General features: G+C 41.0%; 1 protein-coding gene across 9 annotated transcripts in view; it reads right to left on the bottom strand.

Annotated features, from left to right (window-relative positions):
* Positions 1-15,907, bottom strand: part of Dtna (dystrobrevin alpha) — a 363,024-nt gene that overhangs the window by 60,932 nt on the left and 286,185 nt on the right. For 8 of the 9 annotated variants that reach the window (XM_059246654.1, XM_059246652.1, XM_059246655.1 and 5 more), the window contains 3 exons: positions 14,174-14,340; positions 11,716-11,840; positions 6,737-6,820 (listed from right to left, as the gene is read on the bottom strand). In XM_059246654.1, the coding sequence (XP_059102637.1) occupies positions 6,737-6,820; positions 11,716-11,840; positions 14,174-14,340 (376 nt within the window). Of the gene's footprint in view, positions 1-5,241; positions 5,510-6,736; positions 6,821-11,715; positions 11,841-14,173; positions 14,341-15,907 lie in introns of those variants that run through there. The other variant, XM_059246660.1, reaches the window with a different exon arrangement.

The raw sequence follows: 15,907 nt of genomic DNA, 5'->3' as shown, positions 1-15,907 counted from the left end.
TAAGCGCTAGCAAGAAATGAGCCTAAGCTAAGGCCGAGCATTCATAACTGATGATAGGTCTCCATGTCATGATTTGGGAGCTGGTTGGTGGCCCCAAAGAAAGCCTGTTTCAAATTAGCATAGCCGCATTTCACATATTTATTTTGTTTACTTGTAATATTTCAAATCTACTCTTCCAGCTACTTTGAAATGTTGAATATGTTATTATTAATGATTGTCACAATGCCCACAACAGGTTGCTATGACTTTAAAACTGATACATTAGATTAATGCTCTAGAGGACCTGATTTCCCTAGGGTCTTAATGATGTTTTTCAGGATATTGATTTTTATCCCCTGAGCTCTAAGGAACTTCCCACCATGCCAATAACCACTTTAACTCATTATAGTTGGTATTTACTGTAATGTTCCATTATTTCACCAAAGCAGCCCTCTAAATCTTGTCCCCTGAAGCAACTCAACATACATTCCTTATCCAACAATCACAGTTTCCTTCCTTCTTCTCAGTGTTTTCCTAACCACTTTCTCTAGCTGAGGGCAGATACATTTGTTACAGATCTCAGATGTCCACAGACCATTCACTATACTGTGAGAAATTTCAACTCCTCCTCCTCCACAAAAAATGACTTCACTGCCTCTAGCATCTCCTTGCTCTTTGAACATCAGAAATTATAACAGTAACTCCTTAAACCAAGGACTACTATTAAATTATTCAGGCACATCTTCTGATGTTGAATGAAAGTTTTAAAACAAAGACCCAGTAGAAACAACTAATGGGTTTTGGAAGATCAAACACTTTGAAAATATTTTACATATAGTTACAATTCTATTGTTAGTTTTGAAGGTTGACAGCTGATGTCATGATTTTTGCTTTAATGGAAGAATTTTTTGGGGTGTCTTAGGGTAAAATTCTATACAAATACTTCTCGGATTTTACTGAAACCTGAAATTTGTGGTTTAAAACAATTCTGCTTATCTTGGAATACTCTTTTAAACACTGATTAAGGATATTTGTTTCTCTTTTTGAACATAGTATCAAAGGATTGTATTTGATCTCATGGAATGTAGAATATTTAATATCACAGTGGCTAAAAGAAAAACAGTATTTTAACCATTGTAGATTTTAAAAAGCACGTATCTAGTTTCTATGAATTCTTAAATAACTGGTAGACTGTGAAGAATGCTTGTGAAGTCAGCTGCTTCTTCAAGAGATCCTCAACAGTAAAAACCTGCTTCTCACTAATTTATTCAACAGTGATAAGGTCCTCAAACTGACAAACTCAATAATAAGAGTCCTCTGATTACTTTAGTGAGGAGAAAATTTCTTGAAACACTCTATTTTACTTTCCTACATTTCAACAGCTCAGATTGAATTATAAAACTCTGGTATTTGCAAATTAAAATTATGCACTAAAATAGGTTAGTGTCTCAGCAGGAAGATTAGTTACCCATGGGGACAGACAGAAAGTTCAGTAGTTAAGAGCTTTTAGTGCTCATACAGCCGGCCTGGATTAAAGTCCCAACACCCACCCAGTAGCCCACAACAGACTGTAACTACAGTTTCAGGGGATCTTATGCCCTCATTTTGCCTCCATGGGCATCTGCAATCATGTGGTGCATATAAATTCACACAGGCACACACATATACACATGAATAAAATAAGCAAATCTTTAAAAAAGAAAATTAATTATCCATCAATTCAGGCTGGCATAAACACCAAGCCATCTTAAATAGGCATCATAGAAGAAATAAGAGTTCTGAGGTCAGTTTTGCTTGATCATATTTGTTATGTTGTTTCCTAATATCATCACCAAGTTGTATCAACTGTATTTTTGTTAAGAGAGTCTATAGAAAAGTCTTCTGTGTACAGAACATGTGAAAACACTAACTAAAGCATCCCAGTAAGGGAAGAAAGGTCAACAAAGTGAGATGTCCATGGTTTTAATTATGTGCTAGCACATTTATAGATATTAGAACTTTGTTTAAAGATTGTTAGTTCTAGTTTTTTAATTGTATGCCAACATGCTTATATGGAAATCAGAACTTTGTAAAGAATGTTAATTTTAACTTATAAATGAACTGAAATAAAGATTACCTATGGAGTGTGATTATTTTATTTATAGAATTTCATGCAACATACACAGGAATTGTGAAGACACTGGGAAAATCGTTAAGGCAGTGCCAGGTATTGATGGAGGAATTTGCCTGGTTTTGTTAATGAAGGTGTTTGAGTGTGGTGATATATTGTGTACCCTATAAAGCTTGCCTGAGGATCAGAGGACAGAGCCAGCCACTATATTAGACATAGAGGTCAGGCAATGGTGGCACACACCTTTAATTTTATCACTTGGGAGGCAGAGATCCATTTCGATCTCTGTGAGTTCAAGGCCACCCTGGAAACAGAATCAGGCAGTAGTGGTACACACCTTTAATCCCAGTACTGGGAAGCACACACGCCTTTAATCCCAGGAAGTGATGGCAGGGTGGAGAAAGGTATATAAGTCCTGAGGAAATAGGAACTAAAGCAGTTTAGCTGAGGATTTCAGCCTCAGAGGATTTCAGTCAGAGGATTCGTGGAGTTGGTGAGGTAACAGGTGGTGGCCGTGGCTTGCTCTGCTTCTCTGATCTTTCAGCTTTTACCCCAATATCTGGTGCCAGTTTTTTTTTTTTTAATTAAAAGACCATCTAAGATTCAAACAGCATTTGAGTTCCATTCTTAGACCACATCAGCCATGCGAGAACCTTTCAGAAGCAAAGGCCGAATCCAGCATAATTTCATTAACCACTTTGGATGGCCAAATCACAACTACCTATAACATAGTTTGACCCTTTTTCAGTCAGGCTAAAAGCTGGGCCATTAAATAAAGAATCTTTGGGTGAGCAGAAGTGTTTGAGAAGAATAAAAAGAGACACAAGAAATTTTTTTTTCTAAAAACATAATCCAGGAAACCAAATGACCAACAAGTCAGGCAAGAACAATGTCACATAAAGGCTGTCCTGCTAGGAAGAACCAGGATTTGGGAGGTGAGTGGGGTGTAACACAGTGGGTACCCTCCTCACAGGTACTGTAGGGCTTCATGCAGTGTCAGTAATAAAAGATGGAAAATGAAAAACAGTATGTTAGATTGTATTCAGAACACTATATAATTTATATAAGCAACTTTCTAATATTTAAAGAAGGGTAAGATATGGCTAGGTGCCATATATAATAGCCAACGTGGTTATTTTTGTGAATATTACCCCTTTCAAAGTTATAGCTATGAAAATGCTTGTGAAACCCTTAAACCATGCACTTAATATTGAAAGTAAAAGAAATTATCCATTCATACTTTTAAGAGGCATCATAGCTACGGAAGAAGACAGCCATGATTAGAGCAGCTTATTCAACATGGGAAAGAGGTAGATAACCCTTGTTTACACACTAAGCAAGGGATCTGGGCAGATACTTAAGATTTTACAAAGAAGGTATGATGCCAAAAGAGAAAGCTGAGCTTTTGGAGCACTACACCATGAATGAAATGAATTGGTCTATGAATTTGTTCCTTGACCCACTCCGACTTAGTTGCTAACTAGTATTGAGTGTAGATTTGTTCATACAACACACAGATACTATGCCTGAAGACTTCCCAGAACTGCAGATGAGTCCCTTTAAGAATTTCATCTTCCTTTTAGCTAATGGAAAAGTGAGTTGAGTATCTAGTTGGAAAAAGGGTATAAGAACAGGGGATATAACAGATGGTGGTGGGACCAGTGCTCCAGTCTGCATGAGGTAGATCACTAGAATGCCAAAGGACTTTAGACATGTCCTACTGCCTTCTGAAGATCAAAGTGTCAGGCTTGTAAAGGACTGGAGGGAGTGACGCCAGGTCTTTGTAGTGAGGATCTTGCTATAGTGATTTCAGCTTCTTCACAGTCTACAACATCATTCTCCAATTACTGAGACTCCTAAGTCACAGTACCAACTGACAGCTTTTTTAAATAAAATAGCTGTGTGATGGGGGAATGTCTTTCTTTATGCTGTGAATATGTGTTGCTCTGACTGGTTGATAAATAAAACACTGATTGTTCAGTAGCCAGGCAGGAAGTATAGGTGGGATGAGCAAACAAAGAGAACTCTGGGGAGAGAAGGCAGAGTCAGGAGATGCCAGCCCACCATCCAGGGAGCAGCATGTAATAGCACTCAGGTAAAGCCACGGAAAACGTGGCAACTTACAGATTAACAGAAATGGGCTGAGTTTAAATGTAAGAGCTAGTCAATGGAAAGCCTGAGCTAATGGCCAAACGGTTTTAATTAATATAAGCTTCTGTGTGTTTACTTGGGTGATGAGAATAGGAGAGATTTGTCCTGACTGCTGGCTGGCCGGGACACAGGAAATCTTCCTACTACAGCTGTGTAAGTTTTCCTAAAACTGTGGCACTCCAAAGGGGCTATCAGGATGTGATGGAAGTGGGGACCAAGTTCTAGGTCATGTTTCATTAGTCTGTCTCTAGTTATAGAGGGAAGAAAACCTTTAACTTCTACCTTTGGTATACTATAGCTGCATCCACCTTAGTGTGTGTTGTGGTAAAGAAAGCAGAAGTCAGTCAACACCAGCATCATCAAGTGGGAGAAATGAAGCCCCAGCAACAAGAAACTGGCTCCAAAATCACTTCTTCAGTGGGATTCAGATTATTTTCCCTTGACGTGAAAATGCCCCTGGCTCAGTGGGACAGAAGAGTTTTGGCTTGGTAAACCCTTGGCTCTTTAGCTGCACTAAGGTCTGGCCAGAGCCCTTGTTCTTGTTTTATTCATTTAGTGATGGACCATTCCTCAAGGATCACTAATTCAAGAGTCTTAGCAATCACCATCTAGGGTCTTGTAAATTATACATGGCCCAGCTTGGTACTTTTCATATACCTGCACCTCATACTAGCACAAAGGTATAAAAGTTATAAAATAATCAGAAAGAAGAGGAAGAGCTGAGAAATCAGTCCAGCCTTCCCTTGAAGACCCACCACTAGAAGACTAAGAATTTTCATACTTGGGTAGAAACATCAGCTTTCTAACAACTGCTTAATGGTCACTATTGTTAAAGACTCAGAATTGGGGCTCCTGATCATGCCCCAAGGTTAAGCTGGTTTGCACACACAGCTTTCTGAGTGAATGCTTAGCTGTGGGACTGGATGCTCTTAACTCAAGTGACCCGAGGGGTGCAGACAATGAAACCTCCTATGGACAGAGTGAGGCCCACTCAGAAAGGATGGATGTTCAGTGTACACAGCTTTATTGAGTAGCACCCTAAGAACAAAAACTGAAGTCCAATCTCTGCAGTGATGAGAACCACACATTTTATACAACTCTGTGGTTCACGGGGAACAAGACAAAAGGACTGAAAATGGGAAGAAAGGGAAGCAATCAAATTCTAGGTTAATAGAGGAAGCAGAAAAGCTCAAAGTATTCTAGGAGTATTTTAGGGTACAGGAAGTCATGTTATCCATCTAGACGCATCCACCATGAGCGCCGTCCAAGCTGAAATGATATAAAATGACCTTCAGTAAGGATGGGGTCTGCCTCGATGTGGCGTTTGCAGAATGCAGAGCTTTCTAAAACACACAGTGTCTTTCTAAGCCTTACAACGAGTCTTCACTAGACAGATGCACAGCTCTGTGTCTCCTACTGACTCTACGATTTTTCCTTTAGGAAGGATGGCTTTATGTGTTGATGGTTATGAAAAAGGTTGGTCACAAGATGTAACTGAATGCCTAAACCTCATTATTTTGCTGTGCATGTTCTGTGGTATGATTGTCTCACTATTTGTACTTAGATTTAATTTATGTATTGCAAACACTATGGAAACATATTCTCTTTGTTCTGCTTATTATAATTAAGAGGAACCTTTTCCTCTCAGGTTCCAGCTGATGGGCATATACAGGGATGCATGGGAAAAAATTAGAAGTAGGATTGATAAGTTTTTTGTCACGTAAACCTTCTCTAGAACGTGCCAGAACATTGTGGAGTGAAGTTGGCACCTACTCATCCTCTCAGGGAAAAGGAGGGGGGTTGTTCTGCAAGGCAGTCGGGTCTTATACTCAATCACTTCGTCCTTTTCCTTACCTTTCTTCTTGCTTTCCTGTGAGACTCTCCATGTGTGCTCCAAATAGCTCACTGGTGTTGATCTGTGATTTTTCATCAAATGAACCAGAGTACCTCCTGAGCCCTGTGTGTTCCTAACACTAGCTCAGAAGAGTGCATGGGTCTCCTGTTCCTTAAATGCATAGAGTGGATTTTGTGCAAAACAACGAGACACATAACCACATCTTTGAAAAGTTCTTGATACTATCCATGTGATTATTGGCATGGAAACTGTATTCTAGGTTTAGTCTTCAGCCCTGGTCTCAGGGACTCTGGAGGTCCTCCAGAGAGTATTCATTTACCCGTGGAGTCTTAAATAATGAGTCATTTTAGGCTCCTTATAATCATATACCCCTGCATATGTATAAGTAGTAACATTGAAGCATACCCTAATTACTACTGTGGGGAAGGCTATAATGCAGAAGTTACATAAACCTCAAGAGCCAACCCAGCCCTCTACATATGTCCATGTGAGGGAAATTGAGAACAAGTGACGGGCATTTACAGACTTGTTTCCAGTAATAATAATACTCTGCATTTGTCGTACAGTAGAATAGTTTTCTCACACAGTATCAAGCTTATTCAGAAAGGGATGGTTATTTAGTGCCAGGATTGGGAACTTACCTCCTAGTGATGAAAGGACTTCCTGAGGAGGGAACAGAGTGGGAGAAGAGAGTGTCGTTCATGCTGGTTACAGGTCTCGGAGGCCTGAAACAAAGCACGATGTGCATGGAAACGTTAGGGCAAAGTAACAAACTCAAGCTTCCCACCATCCATGGAGGGAAAGGAGGAGAGTCAGAGTTGTCTCCAGTCCAAGGTCCACGGGAAAGCTTAGATATGCCAACCGAGTTACTCTACGGTATAAAATAACAATTCCTTGAGCACACAGAGACTTAAGCACTAGGGAGCTGGTTGGTGACAGGGGAATTTTTTCCATGGGCTTTGAGTCATGTTTCTGAGAAGATCAAGGACTCTGAAAGTTCTGTGTGCTCCTCATGATGGTGGTCCTCTTTAATACACTGGTCTGAAAGGACACACACCAAAATGAAATCCCATCTTGTTTTATTTGTCCTGTGTCTGAGTGCAGACGCAGTGACGCAGCGCCAAGACTCCTGTGCTGCTGTTTGGCAGACCCACGAGAAAGGCTATGTAGTGTTGACCACGCTATAAGATTCACTGCATTCACAGCAGTCGTGAGGGAAAACAGTGACCACGTTCCTCAGAACCGCCCATGGCTCGGTACACCACATGCATCGGGTCTGCCTTCCTCAGTTTTCTCTCCATTCCATCTTGTCACTGTCTTTATCATGTATGTCCCACCCACTTCAGCTAAAACCGGAGTCCAGATCCCTATCTCATCTCCTTGACATTTTTGTCTTATTTTAGGTTAAGATATTGAACACTATTTTAGCGCTCAGAAGATGAAGGATATACTGGGGCATCATTCATAGTGAGAGGAAACTTACTTATTTACCTATTGAGATGGGGTCTCATGCACCCTAGCCTCAAACTCACTGCTGCGAATGACCTTGAACTTCTGATTCTCCTGCCTTGACCTCCTGAATGCTGGGATCACATGCATGTGCCACACTAGGCCCTAGGTTGATGTAGGGCTGAGAAGCCAACCCCGGGCTTTGTGCATGCTAGGCAAGCACTCTACCGACCGAGTTAGATTTCGAGCCCCAAGAGAAAGTTTTAGTTTTACTATAATTCTACATTTGAAATCAACAAGATAGACTATCATGGAGAGGAGACATTAGTTTCAGTAGTCTATGAGAGTTGATTAAGTTAGCTAATTAACATTAATCCAAGTTAGTTTTGGATTTTTGCCTTTAACAGCAAAAAGCAGACTTGTTTATCCTGTTTGATGTGATGCACTACAGGTTTTAAAATATCAGCACTGCCTGTGAACATTCACTGAAACTTCGTCCTGGCATCTGGAGCTCCACTACATTCCAAGATTCTGTGTGGCACATCACTTCTTGGAGGAGGTCAGAATAACAGATTCACTACGTCATTCACTCTGGATTTATCAACGAAGGTTCAGAAAACAATCTGAGAGTGTTGGATTTTTTACCTAGGATGCATCTCTGTGATGGGGGGGGGGCAACAAAAGAGTAGTTAAAACTAATTGTGCTTTAATGTGAATAACTTAATTTTATAAGGGGATGATCACTGCATCCAAATGTCCTCTGTAATTAGGAAGGTAGGCACATTAGCATTTTAAAACAGCAATTGGGATGAAATATGTTCATTATAACTTTGCGAAAAGTTGAAATTGACCCCACATTTCTTGTTTTCTTTTTACAAAAGGAAAAAACCTTCCAATTTTGCTCTATATCTAGGAGATGGAAAACAAATGAACAGAGAATGCTTTTTAATTAACCTTGCCAGTTTTCTTATTGAACCTGGTCATCGAAAAACTAAAATTGGGGTTTCTTAGCAAATTGCTTCATGTTTAAGGGTCACTAATCAATAAATCAAACTGGGAGCAGAAGATGGCAGTTTTGAAAGTCACTAAAGTTCCTAGCTTCCTCCATCATCAAATGGCAAGTTCTCGTCCTCAGCACAAGCCCCACCTGGGGGATGTTAACGTGCTTATTCTTAATAAAATGAGATAGCCTCACCTGAACAATGAGCCTCAGAGGCAACATGCAAAGATTTTTTTTCTGCATAAATCTTAGCAAAGAACTTATTAAAAAAAACTAACATCGATATCCTCCTCATAAGTGCAAAGGTTCAGCTCAAAGCTGGATTGGTTTTACACTAGCCTTCTATGACCCACTTGTTCTCCATCTCATAACTACTTATCATTAGGATTGTAAATTTGTGTCAGGATGTGTGTGAGGTGTTAATCACTTACCAAGTATCACTTTTTGGCAGCAAGGAAGTGGAACAGAATAGAAAATGTTAATCATGGCAACATTTACAAGCAATGCGATAGTTAAGCACACATGCCGAAATACCCAAATGCCACCACCTGCTCATTTCTATTTAAGAACTAATTCATGACTGGCAGTGTCATTTAGCTACATGTGCATAAAATGGCTCTTGAAGGCAATAACATTTTCTTTGTCATGTGACTCATTTCTATATGCAAAGTTAGTAGTATCCTAACCTGATATGTTGTTGTTATTGTTGCTATTATTATTGTTTTTTGAGCTGGAGTCTCCCTATGTATCCCTGGCTGGCCTGGAACTTGCTACATAGACCAGGCTGGCCTCGAGTTCACAGAGATCTACCTGCCTCTGCCTCCTGAGTGCTGAGACTGAAGGTCTGCACCACTACACTGGACTGTCTAAAGTCCTATTGATTCAGTCTCTGTTTACCTAAGGCTTCTTGAAAGATGTTTATTTAGTTACAGTCTTCTCACCATTATAATTTTGCCATTTTCCATAGTTAAAAGCTGGAGATTTAAAGAGTCTTAATGAGAGTATTTTCTAATTAATTTATTATGTATAATTAAGCACAAGCCATGTGTTCTTGTTTTAGTTGATACTTATGGAACTTAGAATGACTTTTCTCTGCTCGTGACTGGATACACATTTTAGACATTAACATCAGGTTTTAGCACAATCACAGCAAGATGCCCCTTGAAGAGGACAGTATTACATTTCAAATGCATGGGCTTCCTAACACAGACATGTTCCATATTACATGAAGATGTGTAATTATCTTCTCATAAATATTCATTTTATGTGATTTTTTTCCAAAAATTGATAGCAATTTAAAAATTAATATACTTTTCATACTAACAAGCAACACATGCTTTATTTTGAGTTTGTGCTGTAATTCTCTGTGACCCAACCTCTAGGATGTTCAATGCATGACACATTGTGTCCATTAATACTCCCGATCCCCACCTACTGCCTCCGCTCTGCCTCTGCCTGTGGGTTTAATGTGTGCATAGGTGGTACACTGGGATATTTATATACTGGCTGATGTATATGAACATATGTCCAAACAATGAAAGATGTGGTTGGGATCACAATTAATGAAACAATCATAAATTCTTTCAGGATGGTCTTTATTAGAGAAAAAAATTTAAAAATTCATACTACTTCTGTTTTTGTGCTATGGCCATAGTGCTCTGTTTGAGATCTTTCTGGTTTTTAGAAAGAGATGTTATGAATAATTTTTATTTTATGTGTATGAGTGTTTGTCTAGATGTATATTAGTGTCCCACATGGTGCCTGGTGACTGGCGAGGCCAGAAGTGGGAACTGGGTCCCTTGAAATGGGAATTGGTTACAGATAGTTGTGAGCTGCTGGGTGGGTGCTGGGAGCCAAACTTGGTCCTCTGCAAGAGCAGCCAGTGCTAGTAACTGCTGAGCCACCTCTCCAGCCCCAGGGCTTTCTGTTTCAAGCATATTTGAGAATAACGTATCAAAAGCATTAGGTGTGCAGCGAGGTATTAGTGTTTGGTATTTATTAAAGTGCTCATTCTCTTATTTTCATTTTCTAGTGCTTGATATAGTACTTGTGATGAGAGAACTTGTTGTTAAATGTCATATATTTTATAAAGCACGTTAAAATAATATATGTATTCACATAGACACATGTATACATACAAACCCATACATACACATACTCGCATATACATAGAAACACACACACATATATATATACACACACATACACACATATACATAGAAACACACACATATACATATACACACATACATGAAAACACATGCACACATATACACACATACACACACACACACACACACACACACACACACACACACACACACCACAATTAATTCCAAGTGCTGACCGCACAGGGCCCTGGGTTGAGTAAGCACAGTGTGACTCACTTCTCTGTGGCAGCACCCTCCACTCTGCTGTACTGCCCTGCTCTCAGCATCCGGCCCTGGCCACTCTCTCTCTGCCTCATGCCCGGCAGCTTGGAAGTGGGAGCCGTCGGTGGAAAGCGAGTCTCCACAGAGCTCACAGAGCACAGGCTCGTTCCACCTTGTGCTCCTTCACGAGCGACTTGCATGTCTTGTCTCCTTGGTGACGCCAAGGGCAAGAGCAGGCTTTTTAACTCAGCAGCTCCTGGGCAGGTAAGTCATCACTACCAGCCGTGGTCCCTTGGGAGACTCCCCTTGTTTATGTACTCCTGGTTTACTTATTGGAGCATAATTTTAAAAACAGTAAAAGGTAAGTTAGCCACAGTCTACAGAATGGGTTTTATATTGGTTTTATGGGGTTTGGTCTATGCCAGCATTATATTGCTTTTATACTTAAAAAAATAAAGCTTACAAGTGTGTGTGTGTGTGTGTGTGTGTGTGTGTGTGTGTGTGTGTGTATGTGTGATGGAAACAGAATGGAAATTATCTGTGTGAACAGGACCAGCAAGAAGCGGAAAGAGGTTTAGGGAAAGGTCGTGGGGATGAATGGGAACAAAGCGTAATAATGATATATATATGAAAAGTTCACATTGAAACTCATTTCTTTGTATGCTAACCAAAAAAAAAGGAATGAAAGAACAAATAAAACTTGGTACTGATGAACGATGTGCAGTTGTCTTGGTATGAATGCTCCAGACATGTGAGAGTGAAGGAAAACACATCCCAGTTTGGGGTCGGAGATACTCACACGATATGAGCCAGGTTGAGTGGTTTCTCGGGCTGATCTGGGAACATGGGGTGCAGAGGTTCGCGGCTTGAAGCACAGCTCAGGGACTTGCTTAGCGCATTCGTCAGCTTCTTAGCAGGCGATTTCTAGAAGAACAATGACGACCTTTATCTTACACTTTATCAGATGAACTTAAAATTCTTACTAATCGTTGCAACACTCATTCACTCATTTCTTGATCGATTCATTTATTGAAGAACTTGGTTTTGAGCACCTGCCCTCTAAGTCAGGAAGTTTGTTAGAGGAAGTGACTGCATGCTGGGACAAGCCATCCGGCTACCCGCCCCTTGCTGCAAAGTCTCTGCGAAGTGCTATGCCGAAGGGAAGAAGTCCTTGCGTGGGAAAACATGTATTGATGTTTAGGAGGTTTAGAACCCGCTGAGAAAATGTCAGGGGAAGGGAGGGTAATCCCAGATGGGAGGATAGCGACTGTAAAGGGAGGGCAGTGGGAGGACTCTAGAGAAGACAGTGGGAGGACTCTAGAGAGGGCAGTGGGAAGACACTAGAGAGGGCAATGGGAGGACACTAGAGAGGGCAATGGGAGGACTCTAGAGAGAGTAGTGAGAGGACTCTAGAGAAGGCAGTGGGAGAACTATAGAGAGGACAGTGGGAGGACTCTAGAGAGAGCAGTGGGAGGACTCTAGGGAGGACAGTGGGAGGACTCTGGAGAGGGCAGTGGGAGGACTCTAGAGAGGACAGTGGGAGGACTCTGGAGAGGGCAGTGGGAGGACTCTAGAGAGAGCAGTGGAAGGACTCTAGGGAGGACAGTGGGAGGACTCTGGAGAGGGCAGTGGGAGGACTCTAGAGAGAGCAGTGGAAGGACTCTAGGGAGGACAGTGGGAGGACTCTGGAGAGGGCAGTGGGAGGACTCTAGAGAGAGCAGTGGAAGGACTCTAGGGAGGACAGTGGGAGGACTCTGGAGAGGGCAGTGGGAGGACTCTAGAGAGAGCAGTGGAAGGACTCTAGGGAGGACAGTGGGAGGACTCTGGAGAGGGCAGTGGGAGGACTCTAGAGAGGACAGTGGGAGGACTCTAGAGAGGGCAGTGTGAAGACTCTAGAGAGGGCAGTGGGAGGACTCTAGAGAGGGCATTGGGAGGACTCTAGAGAGGAAAATAGGAGGCACCCACATTCCCATTGGGTAGAGATATTTGTTCACATCTCCTCAGGAAGAAACACAGTGTGTGTATATATAAAAATATTTAGTAAGTTACCCTTTACGTAAAGCCTACATGAAACATTTAAATATATAATAACTCAGACAACTTTGCATTCTTGTGACTGGACTATTTCAGGCAGTTCAATTGGCTTGACTGATGGTACAGCCAACAGCAACCAATGCAGGCCAAAACAGTAGATGTCGGAGACAGGGTGAGAACTGAACTTTGAGTTTATTTGAGATAGATCAGAAAACAGTGAGCCATGTAAAGAGCAAGCACACGGGGTTCACTCCACAGACCAGCGCCACATGCTCCTCCACATGGGCACTCACAGGTCATTTTTACTAAGTTAACCACTCACACTAGGAAAAGCTGATTTAAAACCACAAATTTCCCTCTCCATTTCCTGGAAAAGAAATCCGAAACTGCACCAGCTTTGTTGAGCACACATTCTCGTATTCCTGTCGAGTCATGCATTTGAAAGAAATTAGGGATCTTAGGAAAAAAACCATGAAGTATTTTTTTTTACCAATTTGCATAGAAATAAAACAAAGTGAAACTTAGTAAAACACATACTTTACAGTAAAATGAGACTGACCCAGAGCTTCCTGCCATTCTGTTGAGTAGATCAGTACTGACCTGTCTATATCTTGAGAAGAATCAGAGTTTGGTTCTTCCAGTATTTTAGACTCAGAAAACCACACTTCGCTCAAATAAAAACAGTAAGTGATCGCAGTAGGATGAGGAATGCAGGGAAGAGGGAAGGAATATTGGGATAGAAGTTAAGTTTGCCCTTCATTCCATCATCATCTGTTCTGGTCAGTTTTTTTTTTTTTTTTTCAACTTGACACAAGTCAGGGTCATCAGGGAAGAGGGAACCACAACCAAGAAAATGCCTCCATCACGTCATCCTATTGTTAAGTGTGTGGGGCATTTTCTTCATTAATGATTCATGTGGGAGGGTCCAGCCCTCTGTGGAGAACGCTATCCTGGGGAGGTGGTCCTGGATGCTATAAGAAAACAGGTTGAGCAAGCCATGAGAACAAGACAGTAAACAAGGTTCCTCCATGGCATCTGCTTCAGTTCCTGCCTCTAGGTTCCTACTGAAGTTCCTGCCCTGACTCCCTAAGGGATGAATTGTGACCCGGGAGTTTCTTCCATGAGCTGCTTTTTGTTAGGTCTTCATCACAGCAGCCGAGAAACTTAACCAGGGCACAGCAATGCTCACACCTGACTTTAAACACCGCCTGGACCTCACTTACCCATGATGTGTACTCTTTCATTTGGTGCTGGTTGCTGTGGGAACCTCCTGCATGGCCCCTCCAGAAGCAGTCCTGGCAAAGCTGGTAGTTGTGACACTGTTGGCATCGGTAGCGAAATCCCATCATGCTCTCACTGTGACAGTAGGAACACTCAACTGGATGGAAGACTGGAAGGAAGTAAATGAGGAAGAAAACCAGGAAAAGTGTGAACTAAACTAAAGAAAAACACAACTTACAAGGAATTCTATTTTTCAGCTGTGTCCTGTGGTGATTTCAGACCATGATTTTGACTGCCAGAAGTGTTTAGTTTATTCCTGGACCTGCACTTTTTAAGCATGTGTATGTGTTTGTGGGGGGCCAGTGGGGTGGGGTGGGGTGAGGAATAGCTATGAAATGGGATGAAGAATGAGTGTCCTCTGGACACACAAATCTATGTAATGCCTTTTGCTCTTTCAACCCCTTTTTCTTATGTCATAAGAATGTAAATTATCCAAACTGACTAGTCCTTTCCCCCCGTATCTTCTCCCAGAGACCAGCAGAGGTCATGAAGACATGTGAAGACACAATGGTGAATACCATTAAGTATTCAGTAGGCAAGGGGTAAACATTAATGAAATAGAAAATGGGAGCAAGAAAAAGAAAAAGAAATGAAATATGGGAATAGAAAAACTAGATGAGAGAACTGAGTTCCTTAAGAAAAACTGGAGTGGCCAGTGGGCTTATTTAATAGTGACATTACCTTTACCTAGCACACAAATGCTTTTCTGGAGCAGAAGGACAGGTCCCCCAAAGATGAACAAATTATTTGGACACAGCTCTGACTTAGACTGTTTGAGAGACACCTCACTTGTTTGGCCGGGAAATGTGAACTGTTGAGCTTCAAATCTCAAAGATTTGAAGTTAATGTATAATCAAATCCAAATTGTCTTTATGTCATGAGCTAAAGATACTGAAACAGCAGCAGCAACAGTTACAACAACAACAACAAAAACAACACTTCTTGTTTGTTTTTAAAGTTATCTGATTAACTGGGCAAGAAAAGTATTGTCAAACTGCAAAATTTCTCCAATTTGAATAGAAAACAATCTATCCCATGTCTATGTGTTGCCTCAATAAACATTAGGAATAAAGTTGACTTCATTTTAAATTCTCATGTGGAGTATTTAACATCTGATTCTGTTGTTTCTCGGGGGTTATAAGGTTTTTTTATTTTGCTTTTGGACAAAATTTAAAGAACGAATTTATCAGTTCCTTTTCGATTAGAAAAGTATTACAGGTGTGAGTAAATGATGATACAAAGTAAAACATGAGAAAAGAACATGATGAGTTCTGGGTGCTGCTGTCTCAGTGGCATCCCGAACCCCTCTCTTGGCGCCCAGGAAAGCTAAGGGTAAGTCTGGGTAACTGCTCTGGACAGGTCATGAGAAGCAGATCTCCTGTGACAGGAAACACTGAGATGTCAGAACTGAAACCACAGCATTAGGATTGGTCCACGATGCCTGCTGGGATGCTGGCCAGAACACTCACTGGCTCTTGGATCTTATATCTACATGATTCTTAGTAATTAAAAAGGAACTAATAAATTTATTCTTTAAATTTTGTCCAAAAGCAAAATAAGATAAACTTATAACCTCTGAGAGACTGAGTCAGATGCTAAATATTCCAAATGAGAATTTAAAATGAAGCCAACTTTATTCCTAATGTTTAATTAAAGCAACACATAGACATGGGGTA

Source organism: Peromyscus eremicus, chromosome 19 (assembly GCF_949786415.1).
Source record: "Peromyscus eremicus chromosome 19, PerEre_H2_v1, whole genome shotgun sequence".
NCBI classification, from domain to species: Eukaryota; Metazoa; Chordata; class Mammalia; order Rodentia; family Cricetidae; genus Peromyscus; species Peromyscus eremicus.
Note: the sequence above shows the minus strand (reverse complement) of the source record. Positions and strands in the feature narration are given on the sequence as shown.